The sequence below is a fragment of the Marmota monax genome, unplaced genomic scaffold (genome assembly GCF_021218885.2).
Source record: "Marmota monax isolate L192 unplaced genomic scaffold, Marmota_monax_Labrador192_F-V1.1 WCK01_AAM20220418_F8-fsc00012, whole genome shotgun sequence".
NCBI lineage: Eukaryota > Metazoa > Chordata > Mammalia > Rodentia > Sciuridae > Marmota > Marmota monax.
In genome coordinates, this window is record NW_026695227.1 from 34,823,694 (window position 1) to 34,846,076 (window position 22,383).

The window sequence follows — 22,383 nt, forward strand, 5'->3', positions numbered from 1 at the left end:
CCTACAGATACATCTCCCGATCAAAGTGCTCTCAAGTCATTGGGCAAAGACAGAGGCTGAGTCTTGAGGGCGGAGGGCAGAACGAATCCAGACTTTATTGTCAGGGAGAGGGAAAAGAGGAGGGCCAGGGTTGCTACATTGTCAAGCAGAAGGAGTTGATGGGGAGGGAAGGCCTGTTGTGGCCATCTCCCTCCCGGGTTGGTGGCTGGAAGGGCTGACAATACAGAAACCACAGAGGGGTGGGGGTGTCACGCCCCCGCCCGAGTTGTGCAGTGGAGGGGACAGCCGTGAGGTCTTGGAGCTGGGATGGGGGAGGCTACAGACTCGGCAAATCCGGGGGCGGGGGCGAGGCTTCTATTGCTTTTTGCTCACAGTTTTGCGGAAGGCGAGGCGGGGGTGGGCTTGGACTGGACACCCCTTGCCCCCCTCGGTACCCCTTGGGCGATGGGTGCTGGTGAAAAGAATGGAACCCGGACTGGGGAGGAAGAAGGCTAGGGAAGGGTCTATGGAGACATCTCCTTGGTCCCACCCAAGTGCCAGAGATGCCACCAAGTGCTGCCCCTTGCGTTGGGCCCGGCTAGCCCTGGGGCTGGGGCATGGTGCGGGGCGGGCACAGTGAGGTTGCCGGCGGTAAAACCAAAGTGCTTATGAGGGACCCAGAATCCCGCTTGCCCCCCTCCCCCTGCGGAGGACGGGCGTGTTCACGGAAGCGCTTCAGTTTGGGGTAGGGGGCCGGAGTCCCAGAGTCCGCTTATTGCCAAGAAATCCATTTCTGCCCCTCGGGCCCCGACCATGGCTTGTGAACCCCGTTTTGTGCTAGGTTTGGGGGGGAAGGGCTGGATGGACATGGCTTTTGGGAGGGGGGGTGTCTCCAAGGGGGCTCGGGGTGAGACGGCCCCCCCTTTTCTAGGGGAGAGGGAAGGGCAGGGGGCGGGGTTCCCTGAGATCTGGGGTGTTCCCCCCCTTCTGAAGCCCCCCTCCCCCACTACCCTCCCCTTTCCTGGAACCCCGTACCTCGGGGTGGGGGGGAAGGAGAGATCATTCAGGGAGCGCCGGGAGGGGCGGGCTGGGAGCCCGGAGGCCTGGGTCCCGGCTGGAGGTGGGGGGTTGAATGGGAGGGGACAGGGGTTGAGGTCAGTAGGGGGAGAAGAGGATGGGTCCGTGCGCAGTTCGGATGGGTCCCGGGGCCGGGTGGAGCAGGGGGTGGGTGATCGGCGGTCCCTGCAGAAGAGGTGCAGCCGGAGCTGGACGCAGGGACAGCGGGGAGCCTGCTGCCGCTGCCATCACCGCAGCCACCGCCAGGGGGCTCGGGAGCAGGCCTCCGGCTAGGGACTTGGGCAGCTCCTTGGAGAAAGTCAGCGTGCCCTGAAGCCAGAGAGCGCAGGGAGGTCAGGCGGCGGTCCGTAAACCTCACCTCTCCTGGGGCCCCCTCCCGCGTCCCTCTTTCCAACCCTCCGCCGAGTTTCCCAGCGCCCTGGCCTCACCGCCAGCTCCCCGGCGCCCCTCGGTTTCTTGTGACGGCTCAGTAGTGGGTTGGGCTTCCCGGCCACGCCGTCTCGGTGCCGCCGGCTGGAGATGTGCTGAGGAAGCGATTGGGTGGTGGGTTGCGATCCCCCAGAAGAAAGCAACCGCCACGGGGCAGGGCCACCTCGCTGATAGCCCAGTTTCTGGGTCCATTCCCTTTTTTAGCACAGGGGTAGGAGCCCGAAGAAGGGGCCTCACGCAAGCTCTTTGTTCTCCTGACCCCTCAGCGGGTGGAGCTTCCCAGAATTCCTGGGGAGGGCCTCAGACTCACCTGTTTCAGTTGGACCTCCGAGTTGACCTTGACATTGCAGATCTCACAGTGGAAGGTTCGGTCTTGGGCAGGAGCCTCTGGTTCCCCGGGGGTGGGAGGCCCCAGCCTAGGGTAAGCTTTGATGGGCCCCAGCCCACTTCGGGCCTCCAGAATTGTCTTGTGCTTAGTACCTGGATCCCGCAGAGGGCAGGAGGTAAGGGGTAGAGGAACAATTTCCAGGCCTACTAGACCTTAAATACCCACATTCCCAGTGACAATATTGGGAGGGATTTACAAGTGTGGGGTTTTTCTGAGCCCCTTGGGTTCTTCCTAAACCCAAGGTGGGACAGAGGAGAATCACAAGTGAAAAATGTAAGGTGGAGGCAACAGGGGGCTAAGGACAGAGGGAGATGGCTGGGGAAGAGACAGCCTCATAGGTCTTGGAGGCTCCGGGGGACGTTGGAAGCCAGGGACTCAGGATCTAGGAGGCAGGACGGGCAGAGGACTGGAGAATGTGATTGGGGACAGTCCATACCTTTGTTATGTGCCTCAAGCTGGGACAGGGAGTTCACAGCCACCTTGCACAAAGCACAGTAGAGCAGCCGTTTGGCTTTCTCCTCCTCTTCCTTGCTGCCCCCAGGCAGGGGAGCTGAGGCTGAAGCCCCCCCTTCACCTTTGATTACACCCCGGCCAGTTTCTGGAACACTTGGGGGGGATGGGGAGCCAGGCTGTTTCTCTGGGGATCCTGGGGCTGGACCCAGTCCATTTTCCGTGGAAACTGTTGGGGTAAAACATGGGTCACCCAGATAGTTCCTGGAGAACATTCTTCATGTGGATACCTAACCCCATTTCCTGGAGGGCAAGGGCCCAGGAGTCCCCACCCTGTGACAACATGCATGTTGTCATGCATGGGTCGGAGCCAGATGTGGTTCAGTTGCCACAGGCTGGGTGTGAGACTCCAGTGCCTGGCTCATTCTCCATGAGCTAGGAATGGCTAGGGGGGGTCTGGCCCCACCAGCCTACCTTGAGGGTAAAGCTGGAAGTCTGCCAGCCAGAGGGTGAGGCATAGAATAAGGATTCATCCCCCAGTGGCCTTCTAGCTGTTGGAAGGGGCAGAACCAGGACGAGGGAGGGCCAGGAGAGAAGGATGCAGGCATGGCAAAGGGAAACAGAAAGAGCAGAACCAGAGAGGAAGAAACAGGGATGCAGGCTGCTCTATAATTCATGGCTCAATTAAAGATGCACAGGCCCCAGGCCTCAGCACTGTGTTCTGGCCTCTGTACAGGGGAAACTCTAGCACTCCCATTCTCGCTCCAACAGACGATCCAGTTTCCGGGTCAAGAGGAGGACTGCAGTGGGGGTAGGGAGCTGTTGGGAAGGGAACTCCTGACCCCTGCAGATGTCCATTTGTTTGTCCATCCTATGATTCTTCCGCTTATTTCTCTTACTCATTTCTGACATCCTCCACCTTCATCCCAATCCAGACAGCACATCCACTCCCATTCTGGATAGGACTTCATGGTTTATGAAAGCAGGACAGGCATAGTTATCTTGCTCTGTATCCTCAGAAAGTATAGGAACTAAATGAAGTAATATGTGTCAGGTACCTAGAACAGTGCTATGCAAGAAATGTTAACTAGTCAGATATGGTGGTGCCGGCCTGTAATCCCAGCAACTCAGGAGGCTTAGGCAGGAGAATCAAAAGTTCAAGGCCAGCCTCTGCAACTTAGTGAGGCACACAGGATCTTAGCAAGAATCTGTTTTAAAATAAAAAGCAAAAAAGGGCTCCATTCCCAGTACCACACACAAAAAAGAAAAGAAATGTTAACTATCTCCTACTACCACTACTACCACCAATGTCCCTGCACTTTACAGAGATGTTCAACTGAACCAACATGATCAGGCTAGGAAGCAGGCAGAGCACAGTTAGGACTCAGGCCCGCCCTTCTATCTGTGGACGCCTGAGGATGGTTCCCAGTGTGTGTGTGGTGAGAGTGGGGGCGTGGGTGGTGCACAGGCTTGTTTCTCATTCTTCTTAGAGTGAGGCAGGAAGGGCAGGCCAGCATAGGAGGAAATGGGGACAAGGGGGATGTTAGGTCTCTCTGGAGCTGGCCATGACTGCCACTGGATGTAGTAATCCTAGGATGGGGTGGCTCATATCTTCCTGTCTCTATATTCCCTCTTCCCAGTCTTTTGAAGTTGAGGATGGCCACTGGCCATGAGGGAAAAAGAACTTTGGAGCTGGTTTTTGTAAACCTAGAAATGACCTCAAAGATCTTAAAAGTTTCACTCTCTTATTCGCCAGAAAAGAAAACTGGCCCAGAAAAGTTCAAAGGTCTACCCGAGATCATCTAGGGAGTTCCTTGGGTTTCTCGGGTTTAGTCTTCTCTGAGGAGAGTCCCAGCAGGGCAGGTACTCAGACATCCCGGATTCCCTCGCCCAGCACGAAGGGGCCTCTCTCTGGATTGGATGGTTCCCTTTTTCTTGGGGAGGTTTGCCAGGTGGCCTCACCCTAGCCCCTCTCTGAGTCACTGAGCAGAGAGGACAGACAGTGGGGACTCTGTTGAGAGGAGCTGGGGCAGGGGGTGGGGGTGACAGGATGGAAATTTTACATCACTGTGCTTGGCTCCAGGACCCACCTTGAGTGGGAGTGGGGGTGGGGAGGGAGGGAGGGAGGGAGAGAGAAGCAGAGGAGAGTTCTGGAAATGGGGAGAGAACAGAGAAGACAGATTAGTTGAAGGATGTGGGGGATTCAGACACACCTGGGCGGGGGGCTATGCCTTCCCCATTTGGGGGGGTGCTTCCTGGTGGAGCTGGGTCTCCAGGTTCCCGGATGCCAGGCTCTCTGCCTCGGGTCTTGGCAGCCTCGATGCCTTTGACTCTTCGGGCGTGGCGGTTACCCTTGTAGTGTGCCTCAGCCTGACTCTTTAGGGATGGAAGAAAAAAATGGAATCTGAGATCACTTTTCATCGTCTGATCTCCCCACAGGGCTCCTCAGCTCCTAAGGTGGCCTCAGCGGGCTGCAATGAATCTCCCTGCATGCTGAGATGTACAGCCCCATGCTGATCAGTCTGCTGGTTCATGAACCTTGGGCAAACACCTAAAGTGTGAGTCTCTGGGAATCTTAGCCCAGAACTGTACCCCACTACCATACCCAGGGCCTGACTGCTGACTGAGGCCCTCCACCTAATCCTGGGATAGAGAGGAGGGGACCACAAACCTGTGGGAGAATTCTAAACTGGGAGGGACCTAAAATGAAGTCAGTTGGCATCCTCTTAGACCCTAGGCCTATGTCCTGCATCCTGTGCCCCCAGGATTCTGCCCTTGCTGCTTTTACTCTCAGACTGGATGTCGCAGGAGCTCTGATGCCTGGGTTCTATCCTGATGACTTCCCCTAGGTCTCATTTTCCGTGACTCCTCTACGGACACTCTAGAGGACCCTGGCCTTAAGCCCAGCTCTGGAGACAGAAGACAGCAGTAGAGACAGCTGTCAAAACAGAGCCACTGGATGGGGGAGGGAAAGGGAGGGCAAAGAGAGGGAAGAGCTATTTGCTATTGGCTCCCCACCCCTCCAATCTTGTTCCCTCCACCAGTGAGCAGAGAAAGGGTTGGTAGAAAGGATGCCTGGGGACCAAGCTAAACAGAGACCTAATGCTGGGTTGATCTTGGCTCCACCTACCCACCGCCTGCCCCTACCCTCCGCTCCCATTTGTACCCCTGCTAAGAATGTACAATCCTGGAGGCCCAAGGTCACTTAGACAGGGGTAGAAATAAAAGGTGTAGATAGGCAGGAAAGAACACTGGCAGCCCAGGGGGAGGGCGGTGGTGTGCAAGGCCCATGGCATGGGGTTTGTGCATGTGTATGTGTGTGTACTGGGTAGAGAAATAGAGCATGCTTTTATTTCTCTACTCAGCAGAATGAGGCCCTGCTGTTTTTTTCCAAAAGCTCTCAGAACATGTACACCATGAAGTTCCCTCTAGACCCAAAAAGGAGTCCCAGTGAGTCTCAGAGGGAGGAGATCTGGATGGCTGGACACTTGGGTTTGGGGTGGCTTCTCTCCATGGGGAAAGTCCCATGGGAGGGGTGTAGGGGCCAGACTTGGTGTGTGATTTGGAGGGAGAAGGGTAGAAATGGGGTGTAGAGAAGAGGAAACCAAGGGGTTAGAGGGAAGTTAGTGGGCCCAGAGAGGAGCCTAGCAGAGGCCAAAGAGGACACAGGCTCTGCAGGGGAACCAATGACCTAACTCAGCCCTGCACCCGAGAACCAGAGGGCCAAAGGCCACACTCCCATCCAGATACTTGTGTTCTAATACCTCAGTCCCTGAGGGAGGGAGGAAGGGGTCAGCCTCAGAGGATGGGTCTACTTCATATCAAAATAAGTGACCTCTTATTTCCCTGAAATGCCTCCTAGTAGCTCTCACCTCTCCCACAGTGTCCCCACTCCCTGTTCTTCCCCTAACATCCCCTTAATCTTTGCCCCTCACCCAGAGTTCCCAGTCTCTACCCTCCCTCAAGGTCCCCTGGCTGCCCCCTCCCCCACCAAGGGTGGGACAAGCAGCTGGGCTTCTTACCTGAGAATTGAAGCGGATTTGACAGACATTACAGGAAATGACGGGCCGCTTGGTCTTGAGCAAGGGTCCCCCAAAAGTGTGGGAGAGCACAGCCTTCTGCACAGGGTCCATCTGTGGAGGCAGGCTAGGGTGAGCCAGGAACCCAGCATAAGTCCATCCTCCCCCAACTGGCAGCTGCTGGGTTAAACCAAGGTCCTAGAGCCTTTTCAGACTCTAAGCTCAGTTCCCTGATTCCTCTAGCCCAATCTTCATAGCACTGGAAGGGACCTGATCGAGGCATTGGACCAATGCTTCTATTTCACAAAAAAGTAGAAGTGGTTTGCCCAAGGTCACATCATGAGTTAATATCTGAGCTGGAACTTGATCCTGGATTCTTGCCTTGGTTCATCATACCATGAAGGTCCAATTCTGTCATCTTGACCTGTCTCCTATAGCTAGCGAATCTGCCAGAGGCCTGCTGACATGAGGGACCAAGGAACCCTAGACCATTGGGCCTTCCACTGAAGCTTTTGAACCCTTTTGGTCCCCTTCTGGTGTAAGACTTTCTGTCAAGCCCAGCCTCTGGTTCCAGGAGACAGGTATTCCTCTCTTCCCATTTCTGGGACCCAGTTTGCCCTTAACACTTTTTCTCTGGACTTTTTGTTTTATTTTTTGGTATCGGGGTTGAACCTAGGGGTATTTAGTCACTGAGTCACACCCCCAGCCCTTTGACCTTTTATCTATTTTTTTTTTTTAATTTAAAGACAGGGTCTTGCTGCATTGCTTAGGGCCTTGCTAAGTTGCTGAGGCTGGCTTTGAACTCATGATCCTCCTGCCTCAGCCTCTGGACCTGCCACGAATATAGGTGTGTGCCACTGTGCCTGGCTCTCTGGACCTTTTAAAGGCAGCATCTTCTAGAGAAAGTAAAAGAACCAGAAGAACCAGGCATGATGGCATATACCTGTATCCCAGTGGCTTGGGAGGCTGAGGCAGGAGAAATTGCAAGTTCAAAGCCAGCCTCAGCAACTTAGCAAGACCCTATCTCAAAATAAAATATATATTTTTAAAAAAGGGTCAGGGGGTGGTCTCAGTGGTTAAGCACTCCTGGGGGTTCAATCCTTGGTACAAAAACCAAACAAACAAATAAATAAATCAGAAGGGAATAGGTGGCTCTAGCAAATAATGGGGAATAAGAGGGGGACCTGGACAGTGGACAAGACTAAGGCAGCCCAGTGATCTTCTGAATCTTCTTTCCCTGATCACAGGGCTTCTGAGAAGGGCTGTGGGCTGGGCAGGATTAGGGCCATCTCTGCCTCCACCCTGGGTCAGCAGATGTCTTTGCAGTCTCCTGCCAAGAGTTCACATGAGGAGGGAAGAGGATGAGAGTTCCTCTGAGGCTTTTTACTATCAGGAGATAAAGCCAGGACCTAGAGGCATGAAAACTGCCTTCCTGAACAGCCCTCCTCCCCTTGGCCCACAGGCGGCCAGGGAGACTGACTGGAATGCAGTTGAGGCTGAGGAGGATTGGGTGATGGCTAAGACCTCTCATAAGAACAGACCAAATGAGGGGTGAAACCTTATCTTCCAGGTGGAAGTAAGTAAGACACATTGCTGGGGAATTGGGGATCCTTAGTTCCTTGGTTGAATCTCTGCTGGTGCCCAGGTTTTAGGGTTCCCAATGAGACACTGTGAGAGAAGGATCATGAAGCAGGGGCAAGTCTGGAAGCCCAGATGTCTGGACTTCCTTGCCTGCCCTGCAGGAGTCTCACCAGCTGGTTGGGGTTAATATCAGGAAAGGGGCTTTCAGCATCCCTTGTGAAATGAGCGGCAGCCTCACCTACTCTGCCTCATTTTGGCAATGGTGGATGCAAGCACAGGACTGGATTCAGATAAGTGTCTGACAAGCATCAACCTCTTGACTGACCCTGGGCTGGAAGCAGCCTCTCTCAATGCTGTCTTTTCATAATCTCCCATCAACTTTCTGGAAGCCCCAGTTATGTTCAAGGAAAAGTCAAACAGGAGAGGAATGGATGTGTGTGTGTGTGTGCATGCGCGTGTGTGTGTGCGTGCACGCGCGAGGCAGGCTGTGATCAATCTGTGCATGGGTGGAGTGTGAATGAGTGTCATGTACTGTGTGTACATCTTTTATGTATCAACAGTTCTGTGTTGGGGGCTTTGCTGACACCACGAATGGTCAGGTTGTGTAATCTTCAGCTGTGTGTTTATCTGTGTAAATATATGATGTGTTTGGCAGAAAGAAAGACAGACCAAGTTGGAGACAGGCTTTAATCACAAAGGGGAGACAGACTGCTGCTCTCAGCTCCCAATCTCCAGGTCTAAGTCATTCCTATCTAGAGACCCCCCCACAACTCTGCCCCAGGGTTCTCCTAAACCCTGGGCTTCCTCACATGCTGGGTGGGGAATGGGAATTCAGCCCAGACAGAAACCCAATCTGGGCCAGGAAACCTAAGTAGAATGAAAACAGTAGGGAGAGAGGAATGGGATGCAGAGGGGAGGGCAGAGACTCCTGGTTCTGTCTCTACCCCACCCCATTGCCCCAGCCTATTCCCATGTGGGATAAGGACCCAGGACCCTGAGGATGAGATGTGGACTGATCATCCAAACCTCCACCCCTAACAATCCTGGCCCCACCTGGGTCCCTCTTCCAGGGTGAGAAAGTGACTCTTGCACAGACTTTTCTACAGGTTAAAGTCCAGAAACACCAACTGGGGGCATGGAGGGTAGCACTGGAGTCAGGCAGGCCTTTCCCACCTTTTCTTCCATGAACAGAGGAGACACCAAGTTGAAGGTGAGGACTTGTGGGCCCAATCCTGGTGCAGGTGGAATGTGAGCCACTGAAGTACTGCTCTGGGCCAAGGTCAGGAGGCCCCGGTGACCTAGATGAAGGATCCCTGGGGAGAAGTGGAGGCCAGCATCTCCCAGAGAGACCATCTCACTCTACAGCCTCTTCTATGGGATGTTGGCCTACACGCTGTCTGGACAAGTCCACCAAACAGTCCCCGCCCATGTGCCCTCCAACAGCAGATGTGAAGGGGAACAGCTTTCTGAAGCTGGGGCAAAGTGAATCAGGAAGGGCAATGGGGATAGAAGGGAGGAAACTAGATCATGATGAGGAAGCTCTGATTATATTTCCTTCCATTCCCCTTTATGTATTGGAACCTGCTGTCCCTTGTTTGACCACCCCACTTCCCCACCCCTCAAAAAGAGGTGACAAACCACAAGGGAAAGGGAGTGGAATCTCAAGGGTGGGAAAACCTGAGGAACAGGAAGGATTGACATGGGGAAGATAAAAAGAGCAGGTGGAAGCTGGTGGGGAAGGGGCGCTGGGCCAGGGCTGGTGAAGAGGGAGCTGAAAAGTGAGGTAATTTGAGGGTAGGTGTAGGACCTGCCTGGAAGTCTGAAGATCTGAGGGATTCCAAGGACCTGGGGACCAGAGGTTAGGGTATCCGGTATGGTGGCATAGTCTGGGGACACCAGCCGGGATCCTGAGGCTGGTTAGGGCCGCGCCGGTGTGGGGGATGGGCCGGACAACCGGAGGACGGGGCGCAGGGAGAGGTGGCCAGCCCCGCAGGGGCGGGCGGGGATGGGGTGGGGGGGCGCTGCGGCAGCGCGGAGCCCGAGAGAGAGGAGGGGCCGGGTGGCTTACCCTGCGGGACCCTGGGGGCCGCGGCTCCATGGCCCGGGTGGCGGACCAGGGCGGGGGGGCCGAGCCTGGCCGGCCGGGCAGGCCGGGGACGCGGCGCTGGTTGCCCGGGCGGCTCGGGGCTGTGAGGCCGGGCGGGTCGGGAGTCTGGGAGGCGGCGCCGGCCGGCTCTGGAGCCCGCCCCAGAGGCGGGGCCGAGGGCGGTCCGAGGGCGGGGGCGGGGACAGGGAACTGGAGAGGAGTGGAGGGGGCTAGACCGAAAAGACTAGAGGGGATGTTCAAGTGCCGCCGCTGCTTCCCGGAAAGACCCTCTCCGGGCGAGGGGCCACTTGGCCCGGCGGCGTAGGCAAGGAACAGATGACCTAAGGGGCCTCCACTGGTGTTCCTTTTTGGGTCCAATGTTCCCACCAATCCTATGGTCGACTCTGTCTAGCTCGGACATTTGTCCTTTCTTTCACCTCTTCTGCCCTGATCCTCGCTCCTCTGCTGACAGCATTTCTTTCGAGTCCGCAGACGACCCATTCCCAGTTCCCTCTGCACACAGTCCCTGTGCTGCACCTTTTACAAGCCTCTTCCCCCGCAGGGGTGGGAAATCGAGTCCAGGTACCCAGGTGTCAGGCACTTCTCTCAGCGATTCCTTCCAATGATGGAGCTGGGCGGGGGCTGGCTCTCTGGACAGAAGCGACCTCAGACTAGGGAACACATCCCTAACCTCTTCTCACCCCCTCCCCTCGCCCGACTCCCGCCAGCGCACCAGGTTCTCTAAGCTTAAACCACGCTTCGTGCATTTACTGCCCTCTGGCGGTCGAGTGGGGACAGTACTGGGGCGTGAGCGGCAGGAAGGTAAAGCAGCCCACTCCCCAGGACACCTCGTTCTCTGTGGACAGGGCCTGGGATCCTACTATCTCATCTCCGGGTCTCATCCCCTCACAAATCGCCTAAGGCAAAGACATGACGGAACCAGGGATCTGGATCTAGTGAGGGGTTGCCTTTGGGAGATAGTGAGGGACGTCCAAGGGCAGAGGGAAGCAGTGGAGTACCTGGGAGGAGAAAGGGGAGACAGTAATGCAAGGAGGGTCTGATGGGTAGGAACTGCACAGTAGGAAAGAGATCTGGAGGTACCAGTCCACAGACCGCCAGAGGTGCCATGAGCAATAATATCATCTCCAGCAGCACCTAATGTTGATTGAGCCCTTGGAATGTGGCTGCTCTGTACTGAACTCTTTGCATGGATTATCTAATTTAATCATCACAACCACTATCTGAAGTAAGTACTATTATTATCTTCATTTTATAGACGAAGGAACTGAGGTTTAGAGAGGTTAAATAATTTGCCCAAGGTCATAAGCTAGTAAGTGGCTGAACTGGGATTTGAATTTAAACCTGGGCAGCTTGACTCCCAAGCCATGTACTTAACTGCTGCACAGTACTTCCAAAGGCCTGTCTGCAGCTTTTCTGCAGTCCTCATTCCCCTGCAGAATTTGACACTATTGGTGCAGCCCGACACACTCTCTCCCTTGGCTTTTCCAACTCTACAGGAACATATTTCCTCCCCCGCCCCCTCCAGTGGCTCCTCTGTTTCCTTTACTGAGCCTCCTCAGGTTCCCACTGCCTAATTCTGCTTATTCCTCAAGACTGAGTCCCTGACCATCCTACCTTTCTCTTTCTGCTCTTCCCTTAAATCAAAATAATAGCAATAACGTAATAATCATAGCAGCTGATACTGATTGAGCACTTAGTTTGTGCTAGGCATTATGATTATATAATACAATTGTTACAACTTTGTGAATTAGTACTATTAGCATCCCATTCTCTGGATGATAAAATTGAGTTTCAAGATGGTTAAATGTCTGGCCTAAGGGCACACAGCCAGTACAGTGGAACATCAATTCACATCCTGACCCTCATGTGCCAAAGATGGTGATGTTCAACACCCTGCTGCACTCTCAAGCCTATTTTTGCTCATGCCCTTAATTCTCTATCTACCTATCTATCTATATACCTATTTATTTATTACTGGTGATGGGAATTGAATCCAGGGCCTCATGCATGCTAGGCAAGTGCTCTCCATTGAGCTACACTCCCTTGCTGAGCTACACTTCCAGATCCCATGACTTCTTCTTTTTTTTCTTTTTCTTTTTTTGTTTTTGGTACTAGGGATTGAATCTGGGGTTCCCAGCCCTTTTTATTTCTTAATTTTGAGACAGGGTCTCAGTAAGTTGCTGAAAGTGTCATTAAGTTGCTCAGGCTGGCCTTGAACCTGCCTCAGTCTCCAGAGTTGCTGGGATGACAGGTGTGCAGCTCCACACCAGGCGCTCGTGGCTTTAAACAGCTCCACTAGAAGCAGTAGAGAGAGGAACCCTGTGGAACTCAGAAACCTGGGCTATTTATTTATTTATTTTTAAACAGAGAGCTCTTTTTTTTTTAAACATTTATTTTGTAATTGTGGGTAGACACAGTCCCTTATTTTATTTTTATATGGTGGTAAGGATTGAACCCAGTGCCTCATGCATGCTAGGCAAGCACTCTACCTCTGAGGCACAACCCCAGGCCCAGAATTAGATAGCTTTGCAACCTTAGACAAATCACGTAACCCTCTGAGTCTATATTTTCTTACCGATAAAATAGGGATATGGCATTCCTATAATCCCAACTATGTGGGAGACTGAGGCAGAAGGATCTTGAATTCAAGCCCATCCTGGGAAGATCAGTGAGACCCTGGTCTCAAAACAACATGAAAAAGCAAATAAATTAAAAATGGAGACAGTAATGGGCTGCTGAGACATGAGGGTAAATATACGTCAGGTATTCAGATAGGGGGAAGTATCCCCCACACCTTCTGATCTAGTTATACTCAACAAATGGCATTTTCTTAAGGGTTCTTTTCCAGTCCTTGTTCACGTGATTTGCTTCAATCTGGAACATTGTCTAAGGCCACTTTTTAAATCCTACTACTAATTCTTCAAAACCTAAATTATGGGCTGGGCACAGTGGCGCACGCCTGTAATCCCAGTGGCTTGGGAGGCTGAGGAAGGAGGATCGAGAGTTCAAAGCCAGCCTCAGCAAAAGGGAGGCACTAAGCAACTCAGTGAGACCTTGTCTCTAAATAAAATACAAGTAGGGCTGGGAATATAGCTCAGGGTTGAGTGCCCCTGTTTTCAATCACTGGTACCAAAACAAAACAAAACAAACCTAAGTCATGTTACCCACTCCATCTAGGTTAAGCCTCTTCTCCTCTGCTCTCCTTTTTCCTGCTTAACTTTGGTTGGTCCCTTAGGTACTTCCATATCCAGCAAGTCTTGTTTGACACTGCCTTGGACTCCCATGCAAGCTAAAAGCCTCTGACACAGCTCCTCAACACCACAGGGTAACTGTTAACTTGTTATTATTCCTACTAAACTGTGAGGTCCCTAAGGGGGAGGACTGAGTCCTGTATCCCTCACACCAGGCAAAGTGCCCAGCACATGATATATGCTCAAAATTTTTTTCTTTGGTTAAATTGAATTTTTGTTAGTGTTTCTGTGACAATATTCATAATCTTCCCTCTGTTCTACTGTGTACATATCTTTTTTCTTCTGAATATAAGGTCCTTTAAGAGAGGACTGTCTCATATTTACCTCTCCTGTCTGCATTGTACATAGAACTACTTATAGTCAATACTCAATTTTCTCTTGTAAAATAAGAATAATAACAATAGCCGCCCCAAAGGGTACTATAAAGGTTAAAGGTTAAGATATGAAAAGCAATCAAATGTATGATATGTCAAGATCGTTGTATTGTCACGAGCAACTAATAAAAAATAAATAAATAAATAAATTATACTAAAAAAAAGCTATGAAAAGCACTTGTAGACATTAAAATGCAATTGAATGTTGGGTTGGGTTCTTTTGGAGTTTTTGGAGAGTGGCTATGGAATAATGACAATTCTATTTGGAGTCAGATGTTATGGATTCAAATTATATCTTGGACACATATTATTGTGTCAACTTATATAAATTACTGAACCCTTGCTGGATGTGGTGCATGTCTGTAATCTCAGCAATTTGGAAAGCTGAGGCAGGAGGATCCCAAGTTCAAAGCCAGCCTCAGAAACTTAGCAAGACCCAGACTCAAAAAAAAAAAAAAAAAAAGGCTGGGGATATGGTTCAGTGGCTAAGCGCCCCTGGGGTTCAATCTCCAATACAGGAAAAAAAAATTACTAAACTCTGCAGAACCTCAATTTTTGTTGTCCCATTTGTCAAACAGGAATATTAATGTCTACCTTGTGGGGTGGTTGTGAAGATGAAAAGGAGTTGGATAAAGAAATCCTGCATCCTCCAGCCAGTATGTGTTTGTGGCCAAGTGTGCTTTCAGGGTGAATGATCTGGGTTGAGTAAGGCTGATTCCCCCCAACCTTTAGCTTCAGCCCTCTCTCCAGGCCTCAAGTTCTAGTTGACTATTGCAGAAGCTGCAGTTCACACTTGCAATCCTCCTGCCTCAGCCTCAGGAGTTGCTGAGATTATAGGCACCCAGAACCACACCCAACTCTTGGACCTTTTTCGTTCAGCGTTCTCTGGGATCTCTCTCAGCGTGTCCCAAAGAGTTCAGCACTCTCCACCCAGACAGCCTCCTCCTCCAACCCTGCCTGTGTCCTGTAACTTCTTCCTCCCAGTCACTTAGGCCTGGACCTTGGAGTCATCCTTGACTCATCCTTTCTCTTCTCCCCCACCCCTGAACACCAGTTGGTTACCAGGCCTGTCAGTATGTCCTTGGAAACACCTCACCCTTCCCCCTTCCTCTTCCTCACCCTGCTGCTGCCACTGACTTCCCTCCAGGCCCACATTGCTGGGGCACTCTCCTGACGGCCACCCTCCTCCAGTCTTTGCTCCCTTCTAGCCCCACTTCTGACTAGCCCAGTCACCTTCCTCCTCCATGGCTGCTCTTAGCAAGTCATTCTCCTGCTCAAGAATGGATAGTGGCTCCCTATTTCATGTTGTAGTAAACAGACAACTTCACCAACCATCCAAGCCCTACCTACTGATCCTACCTACCCAGCTAGGGCTCTAGAGAGCTAGAACTTAAGCAGGCATGCGTGTCTTCCTGCTTATCCCCTCCTTCTGGATCCAGCATGTACACCCTGCCACCTCCTCACTGTCACTACCACAACTTGGGTCTCATTACTTCTCTGGATGGTCTGCCGAACACGGAGGACTAAGATCATTCAAACAAAGCACTCCATGTGTTGGTCGATAGCAAGATCTCAGTAAATATTAACTATTATTATTGTGGTTAATACTATACCAGAGAGCTGACAATACTTGTAATTGACTAGAAGTGAGGAAGATTAAGTTATAAGAAGAGAGAAAGAATTAAATACAGGAGAAGCAGAGGGCAGGGGCTGGGGAAGGAGGGTGGGGAAGATGGCGGCTGCTACTCACAGTGCTGTAGTTGAAGAGGCCCAGGGTGGGAGCCGGCTCCAGAGGGAAGGGCAGAATCTGTTTGAGGTCCAGTGGAGGCTGCATGATGGGGGGCTGCCGCAGCAGAGGGAGGGGCCCTGCCCGGCTCAGGCTGCCTGGAGGGCAGAGAAAACATTCTGTAGGGTAGGAAGATTGAAGCTTGGGAACCCCGCCCAAGCCTGGCAGTCCCACTCCCTAGCTGCTCCCCCCTCACTCAGAAGTGTGACCCCTAGTGCGTGCACACGTGTGAGCAGTGTAGACACACTTCCCCTGCTGGCTCCGGAGCACTGGAGCAGGTCCTCCACTGTGGGCCTTCCCTTCTGGGTGGTTTTCGCTTCCCCCTTCTCTATCCTCCCTCCCCCAAAGACCTGTGGGTATTTTACAGACCCAGGAAAGCCTAGACCTTCTTTGCAGCCTGCCTGCTGGACCCACAGGGACTCTGAGCCCCAAGTCCCTGGCCACTCCTTTCTTCCCTGGCATTCACTGCCTTCTCCCTGGATATTCAAAGGTTTGTTATCATCCCAGGAAGGACGGAGTCAACTGGGTGATTCATGCCACTCATTGCCCAAGGGGACCATGAAGCCAAGATCTGGGGCAGGGGCTGCAGAATCTTTCAGGTTCCCTGGAGTTATGATTTTGTTCCAATCATGACCCTTAATTAACTGCTCACCTCTCTGGAGGCAGGTAGCCAGTGGGTGGCAAATGCTCTGGGAAATGGATGGCCTGGGCCACCCTCTGAGGCCCCTCTCCAACCCTCCTTAGTCCTCCCAGACCCTTTGTCTCACCAGGAGTGCTCCACTCCAGCTCTGCAGGAACAGCCACCACCCGGCCTCTGACCCCAAGGGGAAATGAAAGTGCAGGCCTGCTCTCCAACTGCCCTCCCCTGAAACCTTCTTCTCCCCACTAAGTCATAGGAGGAACTCTACCAGCTTCCAAAGGGAGCCCTGAGCGCAGGGGGACCCAGACCCTCTGAGTTTCCTCTGGCCCAGCTGCCTTCTGCAACCCCACAGTCCCCCAGCTGCGGAGCTCTGGCTGCCCTCCACTAGTCCAGGCACCCCCTGCCAGCAACAGGGGTTCCCAGGAACAAAGCCCTGCTTGCTTTGCCCCGTCCTCCCTTGACCTTCCTAGGGCAGGGGATCCCCAGGATCCTCTCCTATTCCCTCCATAGAGACTTCCCTCTTTCATACCTTCAGTTTCTGGTGCCCGCTGCCCCTAGGCAGTGGCCTGGCCCTGGCCCCCCAGGGGCCTGGGCCTGACAATGTCCCCTTCCCTTGGTTCTGCCCTCTGCCCCCTCCCTTGCCATCCCCCTCCCCCAGCCCAGTCAGTAGAATCAGCCAATCAGAGTCCTGGAAAAGTGGGGCAGAGGGGAGGGCGGGGGAGCAGGGATTAGGGGAATCTGAGGCGAGAGAGAGGGGGTGGGGAGGGCTCAGGCACAGCTGGGGGCAGGGAGCTGGTCCAGAAAGGTCTGGAGGGGGTCTCTCTCTTCTACCCAGTGCCAGGACTGGGTGACCAGGGTGCCTCAGGCAGGGAAGGCTCAAGACTGCTGGGAGTTTGGGCTCACAAATTCTAGGGCCTGGAGGAGAGACTAGGATGCTTGGCTTTGGCCCTTAAGCTGCTGGGGGTCTGTATGTCTTGTGTCCATTTCCTCCTCTGACACCTTCAGGGTTGGGATGGGGTGGGCAAAGACAGACAGCAAGTGAGAGGAAATGGTAGCGTGGCAGAGCAGGAATAAGTAACTGAGGAAGAGGACAGAGACACTGCGAGAGAAGAGGGTCGAGAACCATGGAGATGGAAGAGAGTGAGATGCAATAGAGAACAGACACTGCTGAGAAGCGGGCGCAGAGCTGGAGGTTAGGGTGGGAGGGCCAAAAGGCGGAGGACGGAGAGCGGGAGAAAGATAAAGAGAAGAGAGTGAACAGAGAGACTAACAGCTTGGCCATCTCGCCTTCCCGATCTGTCCCCTCATGGCCTCTCCCCCTAGGCCCCACCCGCCTCTCTGCCTGGCACCCAAGGCCAGGGCAGCCTTAACGAGCCTCAGGAATGGTGACAGAAACCTGAGTGCTCCCAGAGTCCCCAGCATCCCGCCCCCCACCCCAGCAGCTGGTTTGGGGCTGGCACTTGACCTACTGGAGCACCAGGGACTGCAGAGTGGCTCTCCACCCTCTAACCTCCCACTCCTCACACCCATCTTAGAGGATAGAGCTGAGTTCCAGAAAAAGCCGCAGGAAAAAAAAATCGAGGAGCCACTATGTGCCAGGCAATGAATTCTGAGTATTATCACATTTAATCTCGGAGGTGACCCGGGCTATGAGGTGGCAAGGATTCTATGAAGGAGCTGATAAGATTTTTTTCCACTTGACATGTGAGGAAACCAGGACTGAGAGTAGTTAAAAAACTTGGCTGATGTCACACAGCCTGTAAGTACCAGGGCTGAGATTCAAATTGAGATCTGTCGCGCTCTATAGCAAGTTCTTTCTCTGCTACATCACTCCCAAAGGGCTCTAATTTAACTCTGAAGCAGAGATGTGAGCACAGGCTTCCATCTGGTTGAAGGATAGGATGGGGAGAGCAAGTTCCATGCATTTCCTGGGGTTGGAGTCCTCATTTCAACTCCAGAGGGGATAAAACAAAACAGGTACAGCCACTCAGTTCCCTGTGGCCAGTAGCTCATCTTTTCCACTGGTGTGAACCTTGGGGTGGGGGGAATGTGAGAGAGGGGTGAAATAAGAGTGGAGTAAGGGAAGGACTAGAGTAGACAACTAGAGATTCATTTTCTCCTTTCCAGATTCCTGTGTCCTCCCGCTCCACTCTGAAATCTGAGGTGTGGAGAGGGGCAGATGGCAGCTTATGGGTTCGGTGGGCAGAAACAGACTTCTTCGTTTCATGTAGCTCAAGCCTCAGGCTCTTCCCTCCCCCTCCTTTTTCTTGTACTAGGCATTGAACCCAGAGGTGCTTTAGCACTGGGCCACATCCCCAGCCTGTTTTTCAAATTATTTTGAGACAGGGTCTTGCTAATTGCTTAGGGCCTTGCTAAAGTTGCTGAGGCAGGCTTTGAATCTGCAATCCTACTGCCTCAGCCTCCCAAGTCACTGAGATTACAGGTGTGCCTCACCACACCTGGCTCCCTCCTCCCCATTTTCTGAGAAAACAATAGGTGCCACTTTTTGAGGGCTTACTATATGCCGGGCACTTTACATACATGGTCTTCCAGTGCATGATCCCTGTGCACTAGTTGGGTGGCTAGCTGGTTTCTCTGGCTCTTTCAGTCTCATTTCTCATCTGTGAAATGAGAACAGTACCTGCCTCACAGAGCTGATGAGAGGATTGAACAAATCCATGTCAAGTGCTGGCGTGCCACAATGAGAGCTCAATAAATGTTTGCTGAATAAATGAATTCTCATCTTATAGATGATGACAGCTGGTTCAGAGAGGGAGTTATCTGACCAAGGTCACACAGCTATTAGGGCACTTGAACACTCCTGGCTCCAGAGGCAGAGCTTTTAAGCACTACATTTTTTTCTGGGGGAAGGAAAGGGAAAAAGACAAGACTATAGGAAGGGCCAGGTGATCAGGAACTGAGGTAAAAAATTTGGGCTTTTGTCATTGGGCTGGGTGAGGGCTTCAGGCAGGTTTGGAGGAGAGAAGGAGAGTAAATTGGAGTGTGTGCAAGTGAAGCACCCATGTTAGGCAGGGCAGGGAGGAGCTGGGGCCTGGCTGGGGCAGGCTCCTCCAGAGAGCAGCTCATTAGAGTAATTACCTCCCGCAGACGGAACCCCACCCAGCTCCATGGGGAATTGCTACATGCTTTATTAAAGACAGTTCCCAGTGCATTTTAGAGGGGCCAGCTCACAGCTCCTCAGATAGTGGACATCTGCCCATTTCCATACCCTGCTTAGCCACGGGCACTTTGATCTTACTCTGGATTCCCTGCCAACACTAACCCATCACCAAGCTGCATCTGGCTCCTCCATCCCACTCAGGCCTGGTCTCTTCCTCCTCTTCCCCAGAAGTTCTGGCCAAGTTGGGAGGCCTAGCTCTTTGGCTTTCAGGTGGAGCCCCGGCCTCAGGCCCTGGTGGAAAGAATGGGAGCGCCTGCTGTGAGCTGGCTCAGGGTGTGGCAAAGCCTGAGTAGGCACAGGAGCTAGGAGAGGTGCTAGGCAGGGCTGGGAGTAGTGCTGCTGGTCTGAAGGGTAGGCCAGGTGAGACTAAGCTCAGAGAGAGGCACTGGGGTTAAGGTTGCAAGTGGTTAGGGCTCAAGGTGGCAAAATTCACAGGGTCAGCGCTGGGTTAGAATGGGAATTAGATTTTGTGGCCAAAGGGAGGAATTGAGATATCATCTCTCCATCTCCGTTTCCTTTTAGGCCTTTTGGCCTCTCTTCCTTCCCCAGAAATGCCTAAACCAGGGTGGGGAGTGGGTGGAAATCCTTGAGCTCCTGGGTCTTATCTTCTTGACCAAGTCCAATGTATCTGTCCCCTTCTGCCCCATCCTGGCAGGAGGCAGGTTGAGAGCTGGAAAGGCTTTGAAGTCAAAGATGAAAGAGACAAGGGGATGATTATGAACAACTACTCAAAACATCATCCCTAATAACCCCAGGGTGGGTGTGGGCGGGAGCAGGGCTTAAAGGGAGGAGGAGATTGGGAAGGGAAGAGCAGGGAAGCAGACCTCTGGGAAATTTGACTGGACGAGGCCTCCTCCTAAGTCCTGCCATTCACTGCACCAGGGACTCCATTGGAAAGGATGATGCAGAAAGGCTTGGAACTAGGAAGCTGAGCCCAGAACCACCTTAAACCTGGGACTCCAACTCTAGATCTTGAGCAGGCTGGGTGGGGACATCTTAGGGTCCCTCCAGGGCCACCTAGCACACGGACTCCGTGGTTCATTCTAAATGAGGCATTTAGAGCTGAATACCTTAGTGTGGGTCCTGAGAGGGGGACCTGAGCCTGGCAGCTTCCCCCACCCACCTCCTTCCTCAGAGAGGGCTAAGGCAGGGGCTGGGGGTAGCCCAGTGGTAGAGCTTGTGTTTATGTATGCATGCATAAGACTCTGGATCTATCCTCTGCACCAATAAATAAATAAATAAAAATAAAATAAAAATTTAAAAAAAGACTGAGGTTTGAGGGTCCTGGCACGCTTCTCACCCCTTGGTAGCCTTGGCACAAGGAAGGAGTTAATTACAGCTTGAAGGCAGAGTGCAGAGATGGCACAGGGTGGAGGACCGTGCAGCCTGTGCAAAGGGGGTCTGAGTCTAAAGTGTGTTGGGGGTGTCCCCCTAGAGGATGGGGGTGGTATTCAAAGAGGGCTGTGGAATATCTTCCCCTACTAGAATACTCTTGGGGAAGAGGCAGGGAAGAAGTCATTCATGCCTTGCTTCTCTCATTCACTTGATAGATAGGATGGAGTGCCAGGTGGAGGGGAGTGAGACATGAAGTGGTGAGACAGCCACACAGGAGGAGGAGAGAAGGAAGGCGGATGGGCCTCTGCTAGTGAAGTCAATAGAGTAAGGGGAGGTCAATTGAAAGAAGAAAAGACAAGCAGAAAAATAGCAGAGGGTCTCAGGAGAAGGATGAGAGTAGGAGCCAGTCAAGCCCTCTAGGCATCAGCATGGATCCAGGTGTCCCCAGTGTGGGGAGGGAGACCACAGGTGTCTGGGCTTGGTGGGGGGCTCCCACTACAAACAGGGCACAGGAACCGGCCTAGCCAGGGTGGAGGGCAGAGGTCAGAGTAGGTCTGTGCACTACTGTGGAGGCAGGGCCCAGGGCAGGGGCCTGGAGCTGGAGCTGATGCGGAGTCCAGAGCACAGCTAGGCCCTCTCCTCCCCCATCCCTGGGGCTCCCTTCCCGATGTAGGTCATGAGGATGGGGTGGCTGTGGCTGACGGGCTGTCAGAGCCCAGCGGGAGTTCCCCTCCCCCAGTCTTACTTTCCCCATCACCCCTCCCTCTCCTGGTGCCCCCGGCCCAAGGCAGGGGTGGAGGGGAAGAAGGAAGACGGGAAGGAAGGGCCCAGGCAGCCAGAGCAGGGAGAGAGAGGGGCAGGTCCCGGCGTGTTGGGGCAGGATGGCTGCGGAGACAGGATCTAAGCCGCAGGAGCCCTGGGATGGACAGTTTCCCACCCTCTCTTCTCCCCAGCCCCCTTATCTTCAGCCCTCAGGTTCCCACCTCCCACCACACTCACCTCGAAGCTACACCCACCATCTTCTCCCCCCGCCCCCCACTTCCTCCTTTCCCTCTTATCCTGGGCCCAGAAGGATGTCGGAGTGTCAAAGCAAAGGGTAGGGGGAAGCGCTGAAGGGGACGGGTCCGAACCTTTCCCCCAACTCCACCAGGCCAGGACCAGCCCCCTCCCCCAGCCTCTATTAGAATGTCATATAATATTCATGAGCCTCATGAATACGCAATGTTCTCATTATGGGGCGGGGGTCTCACTCCGTTCGGCCTCCCCCACCTTGCCGCTCCTTAGACCACCGGGAGAAGCGGCAGCTTAGCGAGGGGAGGAAGGGACCCCAGATGTGGAGCCAGATGAAGGGGGAGGGGGAGCCGGTCGCTGACTGGCGGCCGCAGTCACCGCGGTGCCGGGAGGTGGAGGGGGGTGACCCACTGAGAGGGACCCAGGAGCCGGGAGACTGGAGTCGCAGAGCCCACTCACCGAGGATCATGCTGGGGACCCAGGCGCCCGGGGTTCCGCGTCGCTCTGTCCCGGGGGCCGTTCTGGCCGGGCTGGGGGTACGGGGGGAGGAGTCGGGGGAGGAGCAGAGGCCGGCCGAGGCGGAGCGGGGGCGGGGCCCGCAGCAGGTGAAGACGGGAGGAGGGGGGACCCGGCACCCCGGGCTCCGCGAGGGGGCGTCCTGGCCCCTCCCGCTTCCTCTCGACCTTCTACTTGCTGCCCCTGATCTCTGGGCTTCACCGAGTCACTGCAGCCGGGGTTGGGGGAACCAGACGCCCAGAAGACCGTGAGGTGACGG

The 22,383-nt window shown here is 53.6% G+C and overlaps 1 protein-coding gene across 3 annotated transcripts; it reads right to left on the minus strand.

The window, feature by feature from the left end:
• Nucleotides 1–68: 68 nt before the first annotated feature.
• Nucleotides 69–22,143, minus strand: Znf385a (zinc finger protein 385A). Of its 3 annotated transcripts, none has more exons than XM_046436347.1 (8): nucleotides 22,068–22,143; nucleotides 15,406–15,539; nucleotides 6,346–6,456; nucleotides 4,537–4,699; nucleotides 2,310–2,552; nucleotides 1,796–1,965; nucleotides 1,485–1,580; nucleotides 69–1,365 (listed from the first exon to the last, which is right to left on the minus strand). In XM_046436347.1, exons 1-8 carry the CDS (start codon nucleotides 22,075–22,077, stop codon nucleotides 1,135–1,137), a joined length of 1,158 nt encoding a protein of 385 aa, XP_046292303.1. In that variant the 5' UTR covers nucleotides 22,078–22,143; the 3' UTR covers nucleotides 69–1,134. The 3 variants fall into 3 exon arrangements, with proteins under 3 accessions (XP_046292303.1, XP_046292304.1, XP_046292305.1); XM_046436348.2 differs by lacking the exon at nucleotides 22,068–22,143 and adding an exon at nucleotides 16,611–16,705; XM_046436349.2 differs by lacking the exon at nucleotides 22,068–22,143 and adding an exon at nucleotides 16,209–16,431.
• Nucleotides 22,144–22,383: the final 240 nt, after the last annotated feature.

What these genes read in the sequence shown, in the direction of transcription:
- Znf385a (XM_046436347.1), bottom strand. An exon ending in CGGAGGTCCAACTGAAACAG is followed by an intron (nt 1,581 to 1,795) that starts GTGAGTCTGAGG and finishes TCGCTTCCTCAG; the next exon opens with CACATCTCCAGCCGGCGGCA. An exon ending in GGGGCGCCGGGGAGCTGGCG is followed by an intron (nt 1,366 to 1,484) that starts GTGAGGCCAGGG and finishes CTCTGGCTTCAG; the next exon opens with GGCACGCTGACTTTCTCCAA.